Genomic DNA, 24,607 nt, shown 5'->3' with positions numbered 1-24,607 from the left:
CTGTCCCAGTGATCTGTCTAGTGCTGTCAATGGAGTGCTGAAGTCCCCTGCTATTGTTGTATTGCTGTCTATCTCTTTTCTTAGGTCTAGTAGTATTTGTATTATGGATCTGGGTGTTGCAATGTTGGGTGCATACATATTTAGGATTGTTTTATCTTGTTGAATTTATCCTTTATCATTATAAATGACCTTCTTTGTCCTTTTTAATTTTTGTTGGTATAAAGTCTGTTTTGGCCATCACGGTGGCTCATGTCTGTAATCCCAGCACTTTGGGAGGCCAAGGCGGGCAGATCACTTGAGGTCAGGAGTTCATGACCAGCCTGGCCAACACGGTGAAACCCCATCTCTACTAACAATACAAAAAAAAAAAAAAAATTAGCCGGGCATGGTGGCACATGCCTGTAATCCCAGCTACTTGGGAGGCTGAGGCACGAGAATCACTTGAACTCAGGAGCCGGAGGTTGCAGTGAGCTGAGACTGCACTACTGCACTCCAGCCTGGGCAACAGAGCAAGACTTTGTCTCAAAATAAAGTAAAATAAAATAAAATAAAATAAAAATATATTTGACTAACAATTTATATGTAAAAGGAAATTACAAATATATTAGACAAAATCATTCTAACAGGGTATTATGGGTTGAACTGTGTCCCCTAAAAAGATATGCTGAAGACCTAACCCCTGGTACCAGTAAATGTGACCTTACTGGGAAATAGGGTCTTGACAGATGTAATCAAGTTAAGATGAGGTTACCAGGTAACCCCAATCTAACCTGACTGGTGTCCAAATAAAAGACAAGACATACACAGAGATACACAGGGAGAATGCAATGTGAAGATGGAGGCAGACATTGGAATGATGTATGTAAAAGCCAAGGAATGCCAAGGACTGCCAGCTGTTAACAGAGGTTAAGAAAAAGGCATAGGACAGATCCTCACTCAGAGACCTCAGAAGGAACCCAAACTGTCAGCACCCTTGATTTTAGATTTCCAGGCTCTAAACTGTAAGAGAATAAATTTATCTTGTTTTAAGTCACCAGGTTTTTGGTACTTGGTACTTTGTTATTGTATCCTTTAAAAACTATTATGTAGGAGAACCTTTGATAATGTGTATCCTAATTTGTTCTCATTACCTGTTTTAAAAATATATATATTATAAAGGTTAACAAAACGGTCTTACTTTGCTTTCTGTCATTCAACCAGTATGAATTCCCTCATGGCGAATGAGGTCAGAGCGACTACCAAAAGCCTTTCCACATTCCTTACAGTCATAGGGCTTTTCACCAGTGTGAATTCTCTGATGTCGAGTAAGGTTTGAGCCTTTATTAAAGGCCTTCCCACATTCATTACATTCATATGGTTTTTCATCTGTATGGATTCTCTGATGTTGAATAAGTTCTGAGCTCTGAATAAAGGCCTTTCTACATTCTTCACATTCATAGAGCTTCTGCCCAGCATGAATTCTGTGATGGTTAGTAAGTGTTGAGGCACTATTAAAGGCCTTCCCACACTGCTTACATTCATAAGGTTTCTCACCAGTATGCATTCTCTGATGCTGAATAAGCCTTGAGTGTTGAGTAAAGGCTTTCCCACATTCTTTACATTCATAAGGTTTCTCACCAGTATGAATTCTCAGATGTAGAAAAAGTTGTGAACTTTTAGTAAAGGCTTTTCCACATACTTTGCATTCATAGGGTTTCTCACCAGTGTGAATTCTCTGATGATCATTAAGGTTTGAGCAATACTTAAAGGCTTTTCCGCATTCCTTACATTCATAGGGTTTCTCACCAGTGTGAATCCTCTGATGCTGAGAAAAATATGAACTACAACTAAAAGCCTTGCCACATTCCTTACATTCATAGGGTTTTTTACCAGTGTGAATCCTCTGATGTTGAGTAACGAGTAAGCCACGACTAAAGGACTTCCCACACTCCTTAGATTCATAGGGTTTTTCATCAAAATGAATTCTCTGATGTTGAATAAATTGTGATTTCTGATTAAAAGTCTTTCCACATATCTTACATTCCCATGGTTTCTCTTCACTCATAGTTTTTTGAGGTTGAGTAAGAAATGTGGGCTGAATAAAAGTAGTTATGTCTTCATGGGTAAGTATTACTTGACTGAAATGTCTCTTCTTTAGAGATAATATCTTGGTCTCACACATTGATTCCAGATCTGAAAAGAAAATACAAAGGCAAATACATTTTCCTATTCTGAGCGAGTTAAAACTTCTAAAAATGGGCCGGGCGCGGTGGCTCAAGCCTGTAATCCCAGCACTTTGGGAGGCCGAGACGGGCGGATCACGAGGTCAGGAGATCGAGACCATCCTGGCTAACACGGTGAAACCCCGTCTCTACTAAAAAATACAAAAAACTAGCCGGGCGAAGTGGCGGGCGCCTGTGGTCCCAGCTACTCGGGAGGCTGAGGCAGGAGAATGGCGTGAACCCGGGAGGCGGAGCTTGCAGTGAGCTGAGATCCGGCCACCGCACTCCAGCCTGGGCGACAGAGCCAGACTCAGTCTCAAAAAAAAACAAAACAAAACAAAACTTCTAAAAATGAAATGGGAGGATTAAACTGAAAAGAATATCTGAGAAATTACACATTTAGTTTTCAAAGGTGGCTAGGCAATCTGTAAAATTGACAAGAAAAGCATAGACGTTAGGAGAGGTAATAAAAGAAGCTGAGGATATGGATTTGGAAAGTAGATGACCTCTATGATCCTCAAATTTTGGTCTGAACCACAGTCACCTTAAGCCTTGGTGAATACACAGTGTTCAGCACCATCTTCCATATTATAGAGAGATTCAAATTTTTTATTTTTATTTTTCTTTGCCCCCACCCCAGATCTCCTACAGACGCTGCCTGAGACCCAGCTCTGTGTCTCCTCATCATACAGCTCGTGGCGCTCCGACTGCAAGGCCATTAGCATGGCCTGGCAGGGGTTCAGCTGGAGGGCCATGGAGGAGGACAGGCCAGCAGGATGCCGCCTCTGCTCCAGGGCATGCACTGTGAGTAAGAGATTCTAATTATATATACATGTATAAACATATAGTCACATACACAGAGCATGATACTGTATGTTTTGCAATTTGTAGATAATTGTCAGACCTCATCAAAGGACTATTAAGAATAATAAATGTGTTGAAAGGCTTAAATGGCAGGGGTGGGTGGAGTTCAGTGACTGTGCAAGGGTATACTGGCAAATCACTAGCCTCCAACAAATGTAATATGCTGAACACAACTGGTGGGAAGAGTAGACAGGTAAATCTCTTCTGTGCATAAAGCATGATATGGGTTAGGGACTCACTGAAAATAATTTGCTCTGGAATTCTGTGATGTTGACCTTGGGAAAAAGAAATGAATCATTCAAGTCATAGCAGTGACTGAGAAGGAAGACAGCTCAAGTTTGAGACACAAGAGAGTTAAGACAGGATGAAATGTACTCTATGAGAAGAAAGGAAGTCCATGTCAACATATAAACTGTGAGCCCCAGTTCTATGCTTTAAGGCAATTACTTAACCTCTGAGCCCTCTGTTCCTTGTTTATTGAAATGGGAATGACACTTAACTCATGATTGCTAAAAAGATGAAGAATAATGTATGTAAATAATCTGATGTAAAGTAAGCACTCAGTATTGGTAGCTATTATTATGAAAGAATGCCATAGCAAAAACAGATACTGAGCAAATGAAGTGGCTTGAAGAAATCAAAATAAAGCCAGCTAGACTATCTCAAGTCCTCCCTCCACATGATCATTGGCCAAACTTAGTCTGGGTGAGTCCCTAAAAATCTCTTAAAGTTGTCCTTATTTAATTATTGAATCCCCTCTTTCCTAGACCACTACAGGAATCTCCTAATGGTCTCCCCAGTATGTTCCAGCACCCTCTAATCCTTTCAGCAACTGGTGTGGTATTTTGTCTCGCTTTGCCCTACTGAAAATCTAAACTCCTTGGTAATTACCAAGAAGACTCCAATAATGAGGCTCTTACCTACCTCTTCAACCTTGTGTTATACTCCACTTCCACTTGCTCAAGAAGCCTCAGTCCGTCAAGCACATCAAGTTCTCCCTGCCTCTCAGGGCCTTTCCACACACATCTCCCCTTTACCTGGCATACCCCTCATGCTATCACCATTGTTGGCCCTGCTAATTGCTGCTCATCATTTGAGCCTCTGCTCAAACAGCATATCTCTAGAAGGCCATAACTGATCTTCAGTCTAAATTATGGTCTTCCTGTTATTAGGCCTCAGATCTTCCTGCTATTTCTTATTAATAGCACTTATTATTTGTAATATTATATAATCTGCATAGATCCAACAAAATCAAGAAATGTTTTATGTTTTCACTAATATATACTCAGCTCCTGGCAAACTACCTAAAGAATTACTGAGGCAATAAATGAGTCTAGATTTATTGTTCTCAAGAATACATTTTTAGAGTGGAGTTACAAGATGGATGACTAGAGGCACCCAGCATTTACCTCCTCCACAAAGAAGGACCAAAACAGCGAGTAGATAATCACACACCAAACTGAGCATCTATGACAGAGCACTGGAATTCAGCAGGGAAGTAACAGGGAACCTCTGAGGCACAAAGAGAGAAGCAAAGCAGTTGGCCTGGCCAGGATCAGCTTGGAGCCCAGGGGAAAGGTAAGGGAGACCACATTCCCACTGTGGACTCCTGCAATCCTAGCCACAAAACAGCCCCTCAGCCCTCATGGCCCTAAGACTAGTAAAGGCAGCTGCCCAGTGTCTACACAATACTGTTCTAGATAGAGAGTTCATTCTGGGTCCCTCCCCAAACCCAAGCAACTGCAGCATGGTGCCATTTTGGGAGCCCAGCTCCCACCAGACTACATCCTGCCCAGGGACTCAACAGTTCTTCCATCTCTACATCCATGGAGCTCTGCTGGCTTCTCCCCATGTCCATGTAGAGGGTTACAGCACTGCAATGATGGCTAGAACCATTGGTGTGGCTAGGTCCCCAGTACTCCAGTCCAGCACTCAGAGTCCTACACCCTGGGGAATGAGCAGTACAACAGAGTTGGAAGCTGCCTTTGGGACAGCGGGACCTGAAGTGTGTGCTCCCCAGAGCCTGAGAGTCACCTGCCTGGGGCCACTGCCACTGACAGGAACACCACTACTTCCAAGCAGCTGGGTCCCTATGCATCTGCAAGTGCCTTCAGGGGCCTTAAGACTAGTGCTGGGCAGCATCAAAGGGCCTAACATCAAGCCTACCTGGCCCACCAAAGCTGCTGCCTCCGCACATCATCTGAGGGTTTGGGAATCGACTGACCTTGCTGGCCATTGCTGGTGCCCACATGCACCAACCATCCCCACAAATGAGGAAGGCAGAGCCAATGTGCCACCAAGGTCCGAGCATGCTGTCTGGGGGCATGGGAATTGACTTACCCTACCCACCATAGCCTGAATCCACATGCACCACTCGGAGGGTGAGAAGACAGGGTTTCCATGCCTGGTACTGCCCCTGCCACTGCCTATATGCAATGTCCAGGGGTGTGGGGATGAATTCACTCCTCACACTCCCACCAATGCCTGAACATGTCTTCTGGGGGCCTAATTATGGGCTTTCTTAGCCTGCCAGTGCCCACCATCTATCGTTTGGGAGCCCAGGGATTGACTCAGCCCACCCACCATCACTAGCATCCATACACCCCTGCCAGTGACCCGAGGACAGGCCAGCCTAGCCTGCTGCCAACACCACTGCAAGCATCAAAATGTACACACCACCTAGAGGAACAGAGACTGGCCCATTCAGCTTGCCATTGCCACTGCTGGTGCCTGCATATGTTGCTTCAAAGCCCAAAGAGTTGGCTAACTAATGTTATTGTCATAATCAATGCCATACATGCCAACAAGGAGCCCAAGGACCTGCCTTCCTTCCTGGCCCACTGCTGCTACTGCCAGCACCTGAGCAAGCAATCTGGAGGCCCAGGGATCAACCTTCATGGAGCAGCTACCAAGTGTCTGAATACACCACCTTGGGCCCCATGATCCAGCATTCCCAGGCTATCACCAACACCACTGGGGCCTACAGACCAGCATAGCTGGCATCCCTATCCCAGAAAAGCCTCATCACAGCTTCCACTAACAACCAAACCCTAAGTCACTGAGGAACTCACAGACACTGCTGCCACTGATTGCAGCCAAAGAAATCATGTGGAGATTATACTACTGCATCCACCTAGAACAAAGCCAAAACAACCTACCCAACCAACACTATAAATACATGTACAGGAAAAAAGTTTTCCTTATGAAAACAAATCCATAAAATTGGAAAAAATGACCAGAACAAGAAATACATAGATATCAATGTAAGGATGAAAGAAACATGAGAAAGCATGGAACCATGACATCTCCAAAGTAACACAATTAATTCTCCAGCAACAGATTCCAACAAACAATAAATCTATCAAGTACCTGAAAAAGAATTCAAAATAATGATATTAAAGAAGCTCAGTGGGACCCAATACAACATGGATAAATACCAAAAGAATCAGAAAAACAATTCATGATCTGAATGAGAAATTCAGCAGATAGATATCACGAAAAAGAACCAAACAGAAGTCCTGAAGCTGACAAATTTCAATTAATGAAATAAACACAATTGAGAGAGCTTCAACAATAGACTAGATTAAGCAGAAGAAAGAATTTCTGAACTTGAAGACAGGTTTTTAAAAATAATCCAGGAAGACAAAAGTAAAAAATAATAAGTAATTTTTAAAACTGAAGAAAGCTTAGGTGACATATGGGACATCATAAAGCAACCAAATATTCAAATTTTGGGTATTCTAGAAGGAGAAGAGATGGGCAAAGGCATAAAAACCTATTTAACAAAATAATAACTGAAAACTTTCCAAGTCTTGTAAGCAATACAGACATCCTGATACAGAAGGCTCAATGATGCCCAAATAGATTCAATCCAAAAAGGTCTTCTAAGGTCCATTACAGTCAAACTGTCAAAAGTCAAAGACAAAGAGAATTCTAAAAAAAGCAAGAGAAAAGCATCAAGTCACATATAAGGGAACCCTCAGGCATCAAGTCACATATAAGAGAACCCTCATCAGACTAGTAGCAGATACCTTGGCAGAAACCTTCCATGCCAGGAAAGAATGGGATGAGATATTCAAAGTGCTAAAAGAAAAAGCACTGTCAGCCAAGAATACTATACCTAGCAAAGCCATCCTTCAAAAATGAAGGAGAAAGTTTTTCCCAGAGAAGCAAAAACAGAGAAACTTTGTCACAACTAGGGTGACCCTATCAAAAATGGCAAAGGGTGTCCTACATCTGGAAGTGAAAGACATATCTACCATCATTAAACAAATGAAAATAAGCTCACTGGTAGAGCAGATATACCAATGGAAAGAGAAAGGACTCAGATGTAACCATTACATAAAACCACCAAACCAAATGATAAGAGAAAAGAAAAAGGATATAAAACAACCATACAAAAAATTAACAGATTAGGAATAAATCCTCACCTATTAATAATAACTTTGAATGTAAACAGCCAAATCCCCCACTTAAAAGATACAGTCTGGTTGAATGGATAAAATAAATATGACTCACCTATATACTGACTGTGAGAAACTCACTTTATCTATAAAATCACAGACAGAAAGTGAAGGGATGAAAAAAAAAATACTGCACACAAACAGAAACCAAAAGCAAGTGAGAGTAGCCGTACTTAAATAAAACAGATATTAAGTAAAAAACTGCAGAAGAGGCAAAGAAGGTCTTTATAGAATGATAAAGGGATCAATTCAGCCAGAAGATATAAAATTCTAAATTTATAGGCACCCAACACTGCAGCACCCAGATATATAAGCAAATATTATTAGATCGAAAAAGAGAGATAGGGCTGGGTGTGGTGGCTCATGCCTGTAATCCCAACTTTGGGAGGCTGAGGCAGGAGGATCACTTGAGGTCAGGAGTTCAAGACCAGCCTTTCAAACATGGTGAAACCCTGTCTCTACTAAAAATACAAAAATAAGCTGGGTGTGGCCAGGCGTGGTGGCTCATGCCTGTAATCCCAGCACTTTGGGAGGCCGAGGCAGGTGGATCAAGAGGTCAGGAGATCAAGACCATCCTAGCTAACATGGTAAAACCTCATCTCTACTAAAAATACAAAAAATTAGCGAGGCGTGGTAGTGGGTACCTGTAGTCCTAGCTACTTGGGAGGCTGAGGCAAGAAAATGGCATGAACCTGGGAGATGGAGCCTGAAGTGAGCTGGGATTGCACCACTGCACTCCAGCCTGGGTGACAGAGCAAGACTCTGTCTCAAAAAAAAAATTATCTGGGCATGGTGGCATGCACCTGTAATCCAAGCTACTCAGTAGGCTGAGGCAGGAGAACTGCTTGAACCTGGGAGGCAGAGGTTGCAGTGAGCCAATATTGTGCCACTGCACTCCAGCCTGGGCGACAGTGCGAGACTCTGTCTCAATAAAACAACAAAAAAAGATAGACTCCCATAAAATAATAGTATGGGACTTCCACATCCCACTCTCAGCATTAGACAGTTCGTCTAGATAGAAAATCAACAGCTTTGGATTTAAACTGGACATTAGACCAAATGGACCTACCAGACACTAACTGAACATTTTATCCAACAGCTGAAGAATACACATTTTTCCTATCAGCACATGGAACATCCTCCAGGAAGAGACCATATGTTAGGCCATAAGACAAGTTATAACTAATTTTTAAAAATCAAAATCATATCAAGTATCTTCTCAGACTACACTAGAATAAAACTAGAAATCAATAATAAAAACTTTGTAAACCACACAAATACATGGAAATTAAACAATATGCTTGCTCATGCATGCCCACTGGGTCAATTAAGAAATTAAAGATCATCAAAGACTACTACAAGCAACTATATGCTAACAAATCAGATAACCTAGAGGAAACAGAAAAATTCTGGATACATGAAAACCTACCAAGATTGAACCAGGAAGAAACAGAGCAGAAGAACTTGAGCAGACTAATAACAAGTCACGAGATTGAAGCAGTAGTAAAATGTCTCCCAACAAAGAAAAGCCCAAGACTAAATGGCTTTACTGCTGAATCCTACCAAAATTACAAATAACTAACCTAAATTTTTCTCAAACTATTCCAAAAAATGGAAGAGGAGTGAATTCTTCCTAATTTATTCTACAAGGCCAGCATTACCCTAATACCAAAACCAGAGAGGGACATGACGACAACAACAAAAAAGAGTTGATATCCCTCATGAACATAGACCCAAAACCCCTCAATGAAATACTAGCAAACAAAATCCAATAATACAACAAACGGATAATATACAACGATTAAGTGAGATTTTTCCTGAAAAGTGCAAGGATGGTTCAACATAAGCAAATCAATAACATGATGTATCAGATCAACAGGATGAGGGACAAAAACCATATGATCAGCTCAATAGATGCAGAGAAAGCATCTGATAAAGTTTAACATCTCTTCATTATAAAAACCTCTCAACAATCAGGCATTAAAAAACATACCTTAACATAATAAAGACCATATATGACAAATCTACAGCTAACACCATACTGAATGGGGAAAAGCCGAAAGCCTTTCCTCTAAGAACTGGAACAAGACAAAGCAGCCCACATTCACCACTGCTATTCAATATAGTACTGGAAGTCCTATCCAGAGCAATTAGGCAAGAGAAAGAAATAAAACGCATCCAGACTGGATAATAGAAAGTAAAACTGTCCCTTTACGGATGACATGATCTTACATATATATAAAAACCTAAAGATGCTACCAAAAATTCTTGGAACTGATCAATGAAATCAGTAAAGTTGCAAGATACAAAATCAATATACAAAAACAAGTAGTAGGCTGGGGATGGTGGCTCACGCCAATAATCCCAGCACTTCAGGAGGCCGAGGTGGGTGGATCACTTGAGGTCACGAGTTTGAGACCAGCCTGGCCAACATGGTGAAACTTGTCTTGACTAAAAATACAAAAATTGGCCAGGTGTGGTGGCAGGCACCTGTGGTCCCACCTACTCAGGAGGCTGAGGCAGAACTGCTTGAACCCAGGAGGCGGAGGCTGCAGAGAGCTGAGATCATGCCATTGCACTCCAGCCTGGGAGACAGAGCAAAACTCTGTCTCAAAAAAACAAAAACAAAAACAAAAACAAAAAAAGGATTTCTATACATCCACAATAATGAATTAGCTGAAAAACAAATCAAGAAAACAATCCCTGCCGGGCGCGGTGGCTCAAGCCTGTAATCCCAGCACTTTGGGAGGCCGAGGCGGGCGGATCACGAGGTCAGGAGATCGAGACCATCCTGGCTAACATGGTGAAACCCCGTCTCTACTAAAAATACAAAAAACTAGCCGGGCGTGGTGGCGGGCGCCTGTAGTCCCAGCTACTCGGAGGCTGAGGCAGGAGAATGGCCTGAACCTGGGAGGCGGAGCTTGCAGTGAGCCGAGATCGCGCCACTGCACTCCAGCCTGGGTGACACAGCGCGAGACTCCGTCTCAAAAAAAAAAAAAAAAAAAAAAAAAAAAGAAAACAATCCCATTTATTAATATAATAGCTACAAAAAACAACCTAGAAACAAATTTAACCATGAAGTGAAAGACCTCTACAAGGAAAACTACAAAACACAGATGAAAGAAATTGAAGACAACACAAACAAATAAAAAGATATTTACATACTCATGCACTGGAAGAACTATTGTTAAAATGAACATATTTCCCAAAGCAATCTACAGATTCAATGCAATACCTACTGAAATACCAGTCAGTTTTTACATAAACAGCAAAAACAAAAAAAAATCCTAAAATTTGTAGGGAATCATAAAAGATGCCAAATAGCCAATGCAATCTGTAGCAAAAGAACAAAAGTGGAAGAATCAAACTTCAAAATATACTACAAGGCTGTAATAACCAAAACAGCATAATAAAGGGTACTTTCATAAACAGGGTCCTGTCATAAAAACAGACTCAAAGACCAAAGGAACAGAAGAGAGAACCCACAAATAAATCCATGTATTTATAGTCAACTGATGGTTGACAAAGGTGCCAAGAACAGACATTGGGAAAAGGACACCCTGTTCAATAAATGGTGCTGGGAAAACTGGATATCCATAGAGTGAAGAATGAAACTAGACTGTATCTCTCACCATATACAAAAATAAACTCAAAATGAATTAAGTACTTAACTATAAGACCCCAAACTATAAAACTACTAGAGGAAAACATAGGGGAAACACTTCAGAAGAATATACAAATATATTTTAGATAAGACCTTAAAGATATTTTCAATAAGGGGCAAACAACAAAAAAAAAGACAAATTGGACTATATTGAACTAAAATGCTTCTGCACAGCAAAGGAAACAATCAACAGAGTGAAGAGACCTGTAGAATGGCAGAAAATATTTGCAAACTCTTCACCTGAGAAGGGACTAATATCCACAATTCACAAGGAACCAAAAAAACTTAATAGCAGGGCCACAGTGGCTCATAACTGTAATCCCAGAACATTGGGAGGCCAAGTCAGGAGGATCACTTGAGGCCAGGAGTTTGAGACCAGCCTGGGGAACACAGGGAGACCCCCATCTCTATAAACAATTTTAAAGTTAGCTAGGTATAGTGGCATTCACCTACAGTCTTAGCTACTTAGGAGGCTGAGGTGGTAGAATCCCTTGAGCCTGGGAGTTCAAGGATGCAGTGAGCTGTGGTCATGACACTGTACTCCAGTCTGGCTAACAGTGAAACTCTCTCACATACACAAAAAAAAGACACCGCGCACATTCTATTAGTAAAATAAAAAAATACATATATATATATATAAAACAATTGATAAATATTCAGAGTGATGGGTATCTAAATACCTTGGTTTGATCCTTATACATTGTATGAATGCATCAATCTATCCCTTGTACTCCATAAATATGTATAATTTGTATCAATAAAAACTTAGAAAAAAAAGCTCATGAGAAATCTAATGTATAGCAGGAGGACTACAGTTAGTAATACTCTATTGTATACTAGAAATTTGTCAGGAAAGTAGGTTTTAAGTACTTTTACCCTAAACAAAAAAAGAAAGAAAAAAATTATAGTTATTTGATATGACCCGCTTAACTACAGTAATTATTTCAATATGTATGTGTATCAGAACTTCATGTTGTACACCTAGAATTTATACAATAATTTTTTAAAAAGATTCATATACAAAAAAAAATTGTTTAAACACATATAAAAAAGAGTAACAGTATTTGCTAGCAAAACAGGGTGACTGTAGTCAAAAATAATTTAATTGAACATTTAAAAATAACTAAAAGAGGCCGGGCATGATGGCTCATGTCTGTAATCCCAGCATTTTGGGAGGCTGAGGTGGGTGGATCACTTGAGGTCAGGATTTCAAGACCAGCCTGGCCAACATGGTAAAACTCCATCTCTACAACACACACACACACACACACACACACACACACACAGATTAGCTGGGTGTGGTGGTACATGCCTGTAGTCCCAGCTACTTGGGAGGCTGAGGCACGAGAATCACTTGTACCTGGGAGGCAGAAGTTGCAGTGAGCAGAGATCACACCACTGCACTTCAGCCTGGGTGACAGAGTGAGACTCCATCTTAAAAAACAAAACAAAACAAAACAAAAAAACCTAAAAACTAAGAGTACAATTAGATTGTAACACAAAGGATAAATGCTTGAGGTGATGGATATCGCATTTCCCCTGATATGAGCATTGCATGCCTGTATCAAAATATCTCATGTAACCCATAGATATACATACCTACTGTGTACCCAAAAAATTAAAAATAAAGATTAATAAATAAATAAAAACACAGACCAGGTGTGATGGCTCGCTCCTGTAATCCTAGCACTTTGAAGGGCTGAGGCAGGTGGATCATGTGGATCACTTGAAGTCAGGAGTTCAAGACCTGCCTGGCCAACATGGTGAAACATCGTCTCTACCAAAATACAAAAATTAGCTGGATGTGGTAGCATAAGCCTATAATCCCAGCTACTCAGGAGACTGAGGCAAGAGAATTGCTTGAACACAGGAGGTAGAGGTTGCAGTGAACTGACATTGTTGCCTAGCCTGGGCAACAGAGCAAGACTGTCTAAAAAAAAAAAAAAAAGATAACAAGTGTTAGCAAATGATGTGGAGAAACTGGAACCATCATACACTGCTGGTGGGCATGTAAAATGGTGTAGCCATTTTGGAAAAGAGTCTAGCAGTTCCTTAAATAGCTAAACACAGAGTTATGATATGACCCAGCAATTGTACTCCTGGGTAGAAACCTGAAAGAACTGAAAGCTTATGTCCACACAAAAACTTACAGACATGTTCATACAACATTATTCAAAATAGCCTAAAAGAGGAAACCCAAATGTCCATCAACTGATCAATGGATAAATGTGGTATATCCATAAAATGGAATAGTATTTGGCAATAAAAAGAAATGAAATACTGATACATGCTACAACATGGATGAGCCTTGAAGAGCATTAAGTTATGAAACAGGGAATTTGCAGAAGACCACATATTGTACAATTCCATTTATATGAAATGTCCAGAATAGGCAAATCCATAGAGAAAATCAACTCATGGTTGCGTGGGGCTGGAGAGGGGTGGGAGTAACAGCTAGAGTGTACAGGGGTTTTTCTGAGGTGATAAAAATGTTCTAAAATTGATTATGGTGATGTTTATACAACTCTATTATATTAAAAGTCACTGAATTGTACATTTTATATGGGTGAACTGTATGGTATGTGAATTATACCTTAATAAAGCTGAAAATAAAACAAAAAAATTAAAGGAGTGCTACTCTGGTTCATAGACAGCAGGGGTTAGGCAACTTTTTTATAAAGAGTAAGATAGCAAATATTTTCAGCTTTGTGGGCTATTCAGGTGTGTGACTGTAGTGCAAAGATAGTCACAGAAAACTTCTAAAAGTTTGAATGTGCTAGCCTTAAAAAAAAAAACAAGCCTTTCCAACTTGGACCTGGCAGAATGGTTCCCGCAAAGAAGGGTGGCGAGAAGAAAAAGGGCCGTTCTGCAATGAAGAAGGTGGTGACCCGGAAGTACACCATCAATATGCACAAGCGCATCCATGGAGTGGGCTTCAAGAAGTGTGCCCTCGGGCACTCAAAGAGATTCAGAAATTTGCCATGAGGGAGACGGGAACTCCAGATGTGCGCATTGATACCAGGCTCAACAAAGCTGCCTGGACCAAAGGAATCAGGAATGTCCCATAACGAATCCGGAATGTCCCATAACGAATTCGTAATGTCCCATAACGAATCCGTGTGAGGTTGTCCAGAAAACGTAATGGGGATGACGATTCACCAAATAAGCTCTATACTTTGGTTACCTATGTACCTGTTACATCTTTCAAAAATCTACAGACAGTCAATGGGATGAGAACTAATCACTCACTGATCGTCAAATACATAAACTAATTATAAAATTGCAAACAAAACAAGTTCCCCCCTCCCCCGCAAAAATAACGTCACAATCTCACAAGAACTGCTAGCTCAAAAACAAATTTTTAAAAAGACTGGCTTAATAATTCTGGTTTAAAAATAACTATATATCTTCCTCCTGATTTTATCAGTGCAAAATGTAAATTTTAAGATTATAAAAACTAGGCTGGATGCTATGGCTCACGCCTGTAATCCCAGCACTTTGGGAGGCCAAGGCAGGCGGATTACTTGAGCTCAGGAGTTCGAGACCAGCCTGGGCAACATGGCAAAATCCCATCTCCACAAAAAATACAAAAATTAGCCGGTCATGGTGCCGTGTACCTGTAGTCCCAGCTACTAGGGACGCCGAGGTGGGAGGGTCACTTGAGCCTGGGAGAGGTGGGTGTGTGGGAGGTTACAGTGAGCCAAGATGCACCACTACACTCCAGCCTGGGCAACAGAGCCAGACTGTGTCTCAAAATAAAATAAAATAAAATAAAATTATAAAAACTATACAATTATGTGTTAAACCAAATCGGTGCGGAGGCTCACGCCTATAATTCCAGCACTTTGGGAGGCCGAGGCAGGTGTATCACTTGAGGTCAGGAGTTAGAGACCAGCCTGGGCAACATGGTGAAACCTTGTCTCTACTAAAAATACAAAAATTAGCTGGGCATGGTGGCGCACGCCTGTAATCCCAGCTACTCAGGAAGCTGGGACAGGAAAATCGCTTGAACCTGGGAGGCGGAGGTTGCAGTGAGCCGAGATCACGCCATTGCACTCCAGCCTGGGCAACAGAGCAAATCTCTGTCTCAAAAAAAAAAGAAGAAGAAGAAGAAAAAAGTAACTGTGTTGCTCTGTAGTGTGTCAGTTTAAATATAATAGTCAAGATTTTTAGTTAACTTTAAAACAATGGACATTAAGAAAAATTAATAGATAATCCTCGAAAACCTGGATGATTTCTAACATAAGGTATTAAAACATTGATTCCCAAGAATAGTTTTAACATATATGCCACTATTATTTCATATGTATACCTTGTTTTTTATGTTAGAGGATGGCTATACTTTTGGGTAATGTAAATAAATACATGTGGTTCTTTTTGTTTTGTTTTTGGGTCAAGGCTAATTTTAGTTATGGTATGTGCAGGGCACAAATGTGCAAAAAGGCATTTCTGTCCTTTTTATAAAGGCTTATAAGGAATGTGGGTGGCTATGGGGGAGTGGTATCACATGAACTCGGGAGTGGTATCACATGAACTCAGGAGTCTGTTAAAATGTTTATGTATCACAGTTCTGAATTACCTACCTCCCACATTTTTCTGTGATTAAACATTATAATTTGAGTAGCTGAGACTATCTGGGAATAATCATAACAGAAATGTAATAGATATGCTTTTGTTATCAAGGAAATTATAGGTCAGGCATGGTGGCTCACACCTGTAAAACCAGCGCTTTGGGAGGCCAAGGCGGGTAGAACACCTGAAGTCAGGAATTCGAGACCATCCTGGCCAACAGTGAAACCCTGTCTCTACTAAAAATAAAAAAATTAGCCGGGCATGGTGACAGGTGCCTGTAATCCCAGCTACTCGGGAGGCTGAGGCAGGAGAATCACTTGAACCTGGAAGGCAGAGGTTGCAGTGAGCTGAGATTGTACCACTGCACTCCAGCCTGGGTAACAAGAGTAAAACTCTGTCTAAAAAATAATAATAATAACAATAGTTTTGTCTTTAAAAAACTAGTTGTTCCAAAATGTAAAACTGATACATAAAAAAGACATCTCAGTTTTGATGGGTTTATTTTCAATTCAGTATTTGAACTTGGGAAGAGTATGTAAAAACATTCCTAAGTGACTATTATTAAGCAAAGATGTCAAAATAGAAAGTACAAACTACAATACAAATAAACGTAAGGCATAACACAAATAGGGATGCACATTAAGTAGGTAACAGGAAAGTTATAACAACATTTGTGTAATCAGGATATAAACTATGAATATTGCTATAGTCAAGATACATATGGTGATTACCAGAGACCAGCCCTCAACTATCAGAACAAGACATCAGGAAATACTTTTACAGTTTTATGTATCACAAAATGACAAAACAAACATACTATGCAAAAATTGAAGGTAGGTATCAGAAGAATGAAAGTAAGAGTTGAAAATGTATTGTCTTTGATGAGAGGGACCGGGGCACTCAGGGTAGGAATGTATACACGAAAAAGCAGGCTGCTCTTTTTCTTTTTTCTCTTTTTTTGAGATGGAGTCTCACCCTGTTTCCCACGCTGGAGTGCAGCTGCATGATCTCAGCTCACTGCAACTTTCACCTCCTGGGTTCAAGCTGTTCTCTTGCCTTGGCCTCCCAAGTACCTGGGACTACAGGCGCCTGCCACTATGCCCAGTTAATTTTTTTATTTTTAGTAGAGATGGGGTTTCGCCACGTTGGCCAGGTTGGTTTCAAACTCTTGACCTCAAGTGATCCGCCCACCTCAGCCTCCCAAGTGCTGGGTTTACAGGTGTGAGCCACTGCGCCTGGCCTGGGCTGCTGTTTTTCAATATAAGCTTTATAACACTGTGATTTCAAACTCTGTAAATATATTACTTTAATGAAAATTAAACTAATTATTTTAAAATGAAAAAGGAATACACAGAGACCACCTTTCAAGTAGAAAGGTACAAGGTTAAGGTAAGATTAAGAAGGGGGTGAATTAGCAAGTTGATAGGGAGGAAAAGTGTTTGGAGACAGAAATAAAATACTTAAAAGCAGCTAAGATCAACTGATAGCTAGGAAAAAGTGAAGATTCATAAACTCCTTCCTAGGTTCCTAGAGCTTCGTTAAATCTAGAATTCTTTCTCCAGGGAGGCATGGATCTTCTATTTCCAATGCTAACTCTATAGGTAACAACATCTACTTCTAGGGCTCCAACCATTAACTTCTACTTGGATGAATTTCCACTTCCATATTTTTTGACTGTTTTACAACTTTCTTCTGAGCTTCCTGTTTGATCTTCTCATTGATGAATCTTATTCTGTAGAAATTATTTACAGAATCTTATTCTGTAGAAATTATATATCCTGCATTAGATAACAAGTTTCTTAATAAGCCTACTTATTTTCTAAACTGTACAGCACCTAGCAGACTAGTGTACAAAATTTTTTTTTTTTTTTTTTTTTGAGACGGAGTCTCGCTGTGCTCCCAGGCTGGAGTGCAGTGGCGTGATCTCGGCTCACTGCAAGCTCCGCCTCCCGGGTTCATGCCATTCTTCCGCCTCAGCCTCCCAAGTAGCTGAGACTACAGGCGCCCGCCACCACGCCCGGCTAGTTTTTTGTATTTTTAGTAGAGACGGGGTTTCACCATGTTAGCCAGGATAGTCTCGATCTCCTGACCTCGTGATCCACCCGCCTCGGCCTCCCAAAGTGCTGGGATTACAGGCTTGAGCCACCGCGCCCGGCCTAGTGTACAAAATTAAAAAGTCAAACATTTTTATAAGACTTTCTATATAAAAATCTTAATTCTCCATAAACTGATATTAATATTCTCATGCAAAGTATAACTTGCCATTTTGATTAAGTTTCAAATGACTCTATATAAGCTAATGCTAATTTTTTTTTTCTTTGAGACTAAGTTTTGCTCTTGTCCCCCAGGTTGGAGAGCAATGGTGCGATCTTGGCTCCCTGCAACCTCCGCTTCCCCGGTTCAAGCGATTCTCCTGCCTCAGCCTCCTGAGTAGCTGGGATTACAGGCGCTCGCCACCACGCCTGGCTAATTTTTGTATTGTTAGTAAAGATGGGGTTTCACCATGTTGCCCAGGCTGGTCTCAAACTCCTGACCTCAGGTGATCCACCCACCTCGGCCTCCCAAAGTGCTGGGATTACAGGCATGAGCCACCGTGCCCGGCCTAATTCTAGAATTTACAATGAAAATGCAAAGGACTAAGAAGCAATAGGAGAACTTGCTCTACTAGATAAGATTTATTACATGCTGCAGTATTAATACAGTGTGCTATTGGCACAAGGATAGACAAATAAGCCAAAGGAACAGAATTCAGAGACAGACTCACAGAAATAGGAATACATGATTTATGACCAAGGTAGTCCTATAGAGAATGGGAAAAGGACAGTCATCTCAATAAACACTAAGAAGTCAACTGGATATTCACATGGGAAAAAAATGAAATTTGACCCCTACCTCACAACACATACAAATACCAACTTCAGAAAAGTAGATGTAAATGGAAAAAGTAAAACAATAAAGCTACTAGAATATAACATAGGAAATATCTTCATGACCTTAGGGTAGTCAATGATTCCTACGCAGGACACAAAAAAGCAACACTAAAGAAAAAGATAACTATGACCACATTAAAATTAATTAACTTCTGTTCATCAAAAGATACCATTAAAAGAGTAAAAGACAAGATATAAAGTGGTGGGAGATATTTACATCATGTATAACCAAACACAGGGCTGATACACAGAATATAAAAAGAATTCTTTGAAAGCAACAGGAAAAAGAGAGACAACCGACTAAGTTTAGCCAAGAAACTTAAACAGGCATGTCACAGAACACACACAGCAGAATAACTAAAATTAAAGGGCCTGGCAATAATAACTGGTAAGAATGTAAGAATGCAGAGCAATGGCAACCTTCATACTGCTACCAGAACTGCAAATTGGTATAACTACTTTGGAAAATTGGTATATTTACTAAAGTTGAACACACACATATCCTATTGCTCAGTAATTCCTCTCTTATGTATATATCTAAAAGAAATGTGTACATACATTTGCCAAAAGTTATACACAGGAACGTTCACAGCAGCATTATGCGTAATAGCTAAAAACTGCAAACAAACCAGCTGTCAACAGTAGAAAGGTCACTTATAGTAATTAATAATATATAAAGCATAATTTAAAATATATTCATAGAATGAAGCAGGAGGCAGTGGCTCACACCTGTAATCCCAGCACTTTGTGAGGCCGAGGCAGGTGGATCACCTGAGGTCAGGAGTTTGACACCAGCCTGGCCAACATGTTGAAACCCTGTCTCTACTGAAAATTCAAAAAATTAGCTGGGCGTGGTGCCACAGGCCTGTAGTCCCAGCTACTCTGGGGGCTGAGGCAGGAGAATCGCTTGAACCCGGGAGGCAAAGGTTGCAGTGAGCCGAGATCACACTACTGTACTCCAGCCTGGGCAACAGAGGAAGACTCCATCTCAAAAAATAAATAAATAAATAAATAAATAAATATGTATATATTCATAGAATGAAATACAACATAGCCAATAAGAATGAACTAACACCAGATATATGCAGCACCATAGATATGTCACATAAACAACATGTTGAGCAAAAAAAGCCAAAGGCAAAAGACTAAATACTGTGCGACTGCATCTATATAAAGTTCAGAAATGGGCAAAACGAATCCCTGGTGCTAAATATCAGGATGGTATTTATTTTGGGAGAGGAAAAAGAGGCTGATGATTGGGAAGAGGCAGAGAAGGGGTTCTGAGGTGCTAGTAACGTTCCACTTATTGTCCTAGTAGTGGTTTCACCATTCTCAATTTCACCATGCTATGTAATCATAGTCATGTAGTTTTATGTGTGTATGTTATCCTTCAATTTCTTTTAAAGTAAGAAATAATCAAATGTTTGATAAATGGAAGAATGAGTTATTAAATCCAGAATGAACTGGTCAAAGACGTTAAATAGCTGAAAGTAGATAAAATGAAAACAACTATAGGGAAAGAAAAAGACACACACACGCACTTACACACATCTATTTCTTAGGGTAGGAATGTCTACTGTTATACAATTCTAAACGTAGCGTATCATAGGAAGGAATGAAACCTAACATGTGGGTAGAATAATTATAGCATAATTATAGCCAGGGAAGTACTTGCTATATTGGACTAGGGAGAAAGTATGAGGAAAAAAAGTGGGATACCTTATATGGAAGAGGCTTCCGGCCTTTAAAGGGAGCTTCCTGATAACATCTCAGAAGTGTATCTCTTCATAGCCCTGCTCCTGAGCCATCATCTCTTACTTACCTGAACACAGGCCTCTAGTCAGCTCTCTGTCAACCATCCAGGGCTCTTTTCCTTGTTCCAATAAGGAGATCACAGCTGGCTTAGAACTGGAAAGTCCTGCTCACCAAGAAAAGACATGGGACACGGTTATGCTGTGGGCTCCCCAGAAATCAGATCGAGTCCCTTAGTGATCAAAGAAAAGATGACACTACAAGAAGGACCAGAGAAAGATGGAGAAGATGAAGCTTCAGCCGCAGCCCATTGGAGCTGCCCACTTCCAACTCTTCCATTCTATTTCAACTCAAACCATTCCTTAGGGAACAAGGAGCAGAAATTCAGCTGGTTACATGAAGCAAATAATTCACAGTGGAGAAAGGAGACATTTACAAGGGCAGACTCTGAATTTTGGGGAATAGTTATCCTTACCCACTGAAACCAGGTTGCTGAAATTCTCCAACATTACTTCTTTGTATAAATTCATCTGACCAGAGTCCAGGCATTCCCATTCCTCTTGAGAGAAGTCTATGGACACATCCCTGAACATCAATGACCCCTGAAACAACAAACATGCTTTCACAATGGAAGGAAAAAAGAAAAAGATGGTGGTAGAGGTGGCAAGAAAGGACAGAGTAAGCAAAATTAAAGGGGGTGAATCCTATCATATCAGAAGATATATGTCCTGTGTACAAAGGGATGTACAAATAGGCTGGACTTTTCCAGTGACAGGAAACAGCAAGCATTCAGTTCAATTAGTAAGTTTCTTCCCCCTCCCCACTTTCCCTTTATGCCCCAAGAGAGGGGAAAATGGGAGGGGCTTTCAAACACATCTCATAATACTTGGAGTAAAAATTCAGAATATCAGGGCAAAACAAAAATGAAAGTTTCTGAAAGCTTCTAGGAAGAAAACACAGATCACATAAGTTTTCAGGAATAAGAATGGCAATAGACTTCTCAATAGCATCATTTGAAACAAGAAAAAAACCAAGCAATTCCTTTAATACAATAAAGGAAAATAAATTCTGAAATAGAATTCTATCTCCAATCAGATTACTAAGCCACTATGAAGATTAAATCAAGATAATTTTAAATCTGCAGGGAATGATAAAAGTATTTCCAATGTGGCTTTTCTTAGGAAGCTACTGGGCTACATGTTCCATCAAAACTAGGGAGTAAGTTAGGAAAAAGAAAAGGTACTATATTAAGACACTGGAAAACTAACATGAAAATGGTGATGAAAGTGCCAGTATAATTATAAAAGGCAAATCCTAGAACACCATCCAGCAGCAGACTGAGAGAACAGCATCTAGGAACAGAAGAAGTGAGGACTATAGGAAAGACATCTCCAAAGAAAACTAAGGAGCTAGTATGTGTGATCATGCAGAAAATATCGACAGGCAACTGACAGCAATGTTAGAGAATTTGAAAAAAAATAGCGACACATACATAAAATAAGGCAAAAGAAGAAACAAGGCAATTTGCTCTGAGAAGAACACAAATTGTACTGGAAAGAATCAAGGTGGAGCTTGCAGTGAGCTGAGATCCGGCCACTGCACTCCAGCCTGGGCGACAGAGCGAGACTCAGAAAAAAAAAAAAAAAAAAAGGCCGGGCACGGTGGCTCAAGCCTGTAATGCCCGCACTTTGGGAGGCCAAGACGGACGGATCACGAGGTCAGGAGATCGAGACCATCCTGGCTAACACGGTGAAACCCCGTCTCTACTAAAAAATACAAAAAAAAAACTAGCCGGGCGAGGTGGCGGGCGCCTGTAGTCCCAGCTACTCGGGAGGCTAAGGCAGGAGAATGGCGTGAACCCAGGAGGCGGAGCTTGCAGTGAGCCGAGATCTGGCCACTGCACTCCAGCCTGGGGGACAGAGCAAGACTCCGTCTCAAAAAAAAAAAAGAGTGAAACTTATGGCTTTAAGCATAAATATAGGAGAGTATCTGCATGACCTTGGGACAGGGAAGGATTTATTAAATAAGATACAAAAAGCACCAACCATAAAGAAAAAATATTGATAAACTCAGCTTTTTTAAAAAAAGAACTTATCATAAAATCATCTTACAGGAAGTGATGAAATCTTCCAAGTATTAGGAAAACACAATAAAGGACTGAGATTCAGATTGCATAAATAACTCATATGAATCAATAAGAGCTATTCCAAGACAAAAATGAGTAAAGATTTGAACTGACATGTCACAAAAGATGAAACGCTAAAAACCAATAAACATATGGAATATATTCAATTTTATTATTAATGATGGAGACCCAAATTCAAACCTGTGGGGGTAGAGGGGTGTTAAGTACAGGTATATATTCAAATGAGGATTTAAAAGTCTGGCATGTCTGATTTTAAAAAAGTAGATACCATAGTTTTTTCAAACGTAGAAAAATATATTTCCCAAGACCATTTGATTACGTGGGATCATATTTATGACACTTTTTTTGTAAAAATGTAGAACATCAAATGGCAAATGAAACAAAATTTGGTTCTTGACAAATAATGAAAATACATTAAAATATTAACACTAGTTATCTGAGTGGTCAAATTTTATTTTTTCCTGGTAATGCTGTATTTTTGAGATCTCTAAACTAATCATCCTTTTATTTTTAAATCATAATAAATATTTAAGAAGAAAATTCAGCAAGCATAAGTGGAGCAACCATCCTTTTCTGTGATGGGAAAATTATAGGGACCTAGAATTAAATGACATTCCTTTATTAAGCAAGAATTTTCAGAAGAAAAAGAAGAAACCCCAACACACCTTGGATACTGCTTGTAGAAGTTCATCATGCATTCTTTCCTCCTCTTCTGGGTGACACCTGGAGAAAGGTAAAATTGAGAGAGGGAAGAGTAACTGTAAGACACCAGGTTTTTCTTGGTACCCAAATTAGTCAAGTAAGAGGTCTTCTCCAGCCCCATTACCCACCACACACGGGGAATGGAGATCAGAGGAGAATGGGGCATCCTGTCCAATTCCAGTGGCTCAGGGAAAAGGCTGTGTTCACTGCTGTCCAGGGTTCGAATCTGACCACCAGACCTCAGAGAGGTTTCCTAGAGACAGAGTTCTGGAGTCACAATCGCACAGTTGACGGGACTCCATACTCATACACAGAATGCCACATACCGTTAGGGACAGTCACACTTAAATCAAGGCGACATGCACGTCTCACCTGCACACACGGAGCCACACACGGTAACACAGTTACAATCACATAGGAAACACACAATTACAGCTGCACAATCGTAGGCACCCCACACTGTCGCAGTCACAATCACACATCACCACGGGTACACACAGCCACAACCCCTCCAGTGACAGGTATCCCATATCAGCACATAAGCCGCAGTGTTATTATCTCCCAGACAATTCCACAGCCTCCCCTCTTTTTTGGAGGGGTGGGGACAGAGTCTTGCTCTGTCGCCAGGCTGGAGGGCAGTGGCGCGATATCGGCTCACTGCAACCTCCGCTTCCTGGGTTCAAGTGACTCTCCTGCCTCAGCCTCCGAGTAGCTGGGACTACCGGGTAGCTGGGACTACCGGCGCGCGCCCAGCTAATTTTTGTATTTTTAGTAGAGATGGGGTGTCACCATGTTGGCCAGGATGGTCTCGATCTCTTGACCTCGTGATCCGCCCGCCTCGGCCTCCCAAACACAACCTCCCCCTTTCAAATAGCTCCGCCCGCACCGACCCAAGGCGCCAGCTCCCCACCAGCCTTCGGTATCCTCAACTAAGCCCTTTCCAGTCATCCCGGATGGGAACTTGCAGACCTGAGCCAGTTCTCCCGGGGACCAAAATATCTCACCTCCCAGATCTAAGAGTCCCGCCAGGAGTGACGAAACGTTCGAATTCCTGCGAGAAAAGTGGCAGGCCACCAGGCCCTCTGGGAAATGTAGTCCAGAGCGGGACCCACGCCAATTCCTGTCAGCTCCTCGCCTGGGCCCACCCGAAACGGCTGCTCCCTCAACTCTCAACATCCAGCCAAGCCTCGGAGTTGCGGGTCGCTGTAGTGCTGGGCAATGGAGATGAGCCTCCCCGGGAACCGGGCCCACGCCTCACCCTCACACAGGAAACGCAGACGTGTTCTGGCCGGATGTTGAGTGAGGCCGCGGGG

General features: G+C 41.0%; 2 protein-coding genes and 1 pseudogene across 3 annotated transcripts in view; 2 read left to right on the top strand and 1 right to left on the bottom strand.

Moving 5' to 3' along the window:
- The window catches only part of HKR1 (HKR1, GLI-Kruppel zinc finger family member), a 410,249-nt gene that overhangs the window by 79,962 nt on the left and 305,680 nt on the right, over nucleotides 1-24,607 (top strand). The window lies entirely within an intron of this gene.
- Nucleotides 591-24,580, bottom strand: ZNF829 (zinc finger protein 829). Of its 2 annotated transcripts, none has more exons than XM_025368101.1 (6): nucleotides 24,299-24,580; nucleotides 23,423-23,547; nucleotides 23,258-23,315; nucleotides 20,922-21,048; nucleotides 20,517-20,612; nucleotides 591-2,172 (listed from the first exon to the last, which is right to left on the bottom strand). In XM_025368101.1, exons 2-6 carry the CDS (start codon nucleotides 23,458-23,460, stop codon nucleotides 1,193-1,195), a joined length of 1,299 nt encoding a protein of 432 aa, XP_025223886.1. In that variant the 5' UTR covers nucleotides 23,461-23,547; nucleotides 24,299-24,580; the 3' UTR covers nucleotides 591-1,192. The 2 variants fall into 2 exon arrangements, with proteins under 2 accessions (XP_025223886.1, XP_025223887.1); XM_025368102.1 differs by lacking the exon at nucleotides 24,299-24,580 and adding an exon at nucleotides 24,084-24,257.
- Nucleotides 14,016-14,464, top strand: LOC112612774 (annotated as a pseudogene).

The sequence above is a fragment of the Theropithecus gelada genome, chromosome 19 (genome assembly GCF_003255815.1).
Source record: "Theropithecus gelada isolate Dixy chromosome 19, Tgel_1.0, whole genome shotgun sequence".
Lineage (NCBI taxonomy): Eukaryota > Metazoa > Chordata > Mammalia > Primates > Cercopithecidae > Theropithecus > Theropithecus gelada.
This window is presented reverse-complemented; position numbering and strand designations above follow the sequence as displayed.

What these genes read in the sequence shown, in the direction of transcription:
- ZNF829 (XM_025368102.1), bottom strand. Translation starts at nt 24,242, where the DNA reads ATGACTGGAAAGGGCTTAGTTGAGGATACCGAAGGCTGGTGGGGAGCT. An exon ending in ATCTCCATTCCCCGTGTGTG is followed by an intron (nt 23,316 to 23,422) that starts GTGGGTAATGGG and finishes ACCTTTCTCCAG; the next exon opens with GTGTCACCCAGAAGAGGAGG. An exon ending in TTCTACAAGCAGTATCCAAG is followed by an intron (nt 21,049 to 23,257) that starts GTGTGTTGGGGT and finishes TTGTTGTTTCAG; the next exon opens with GGGTCATTGATGTTCAGGGA.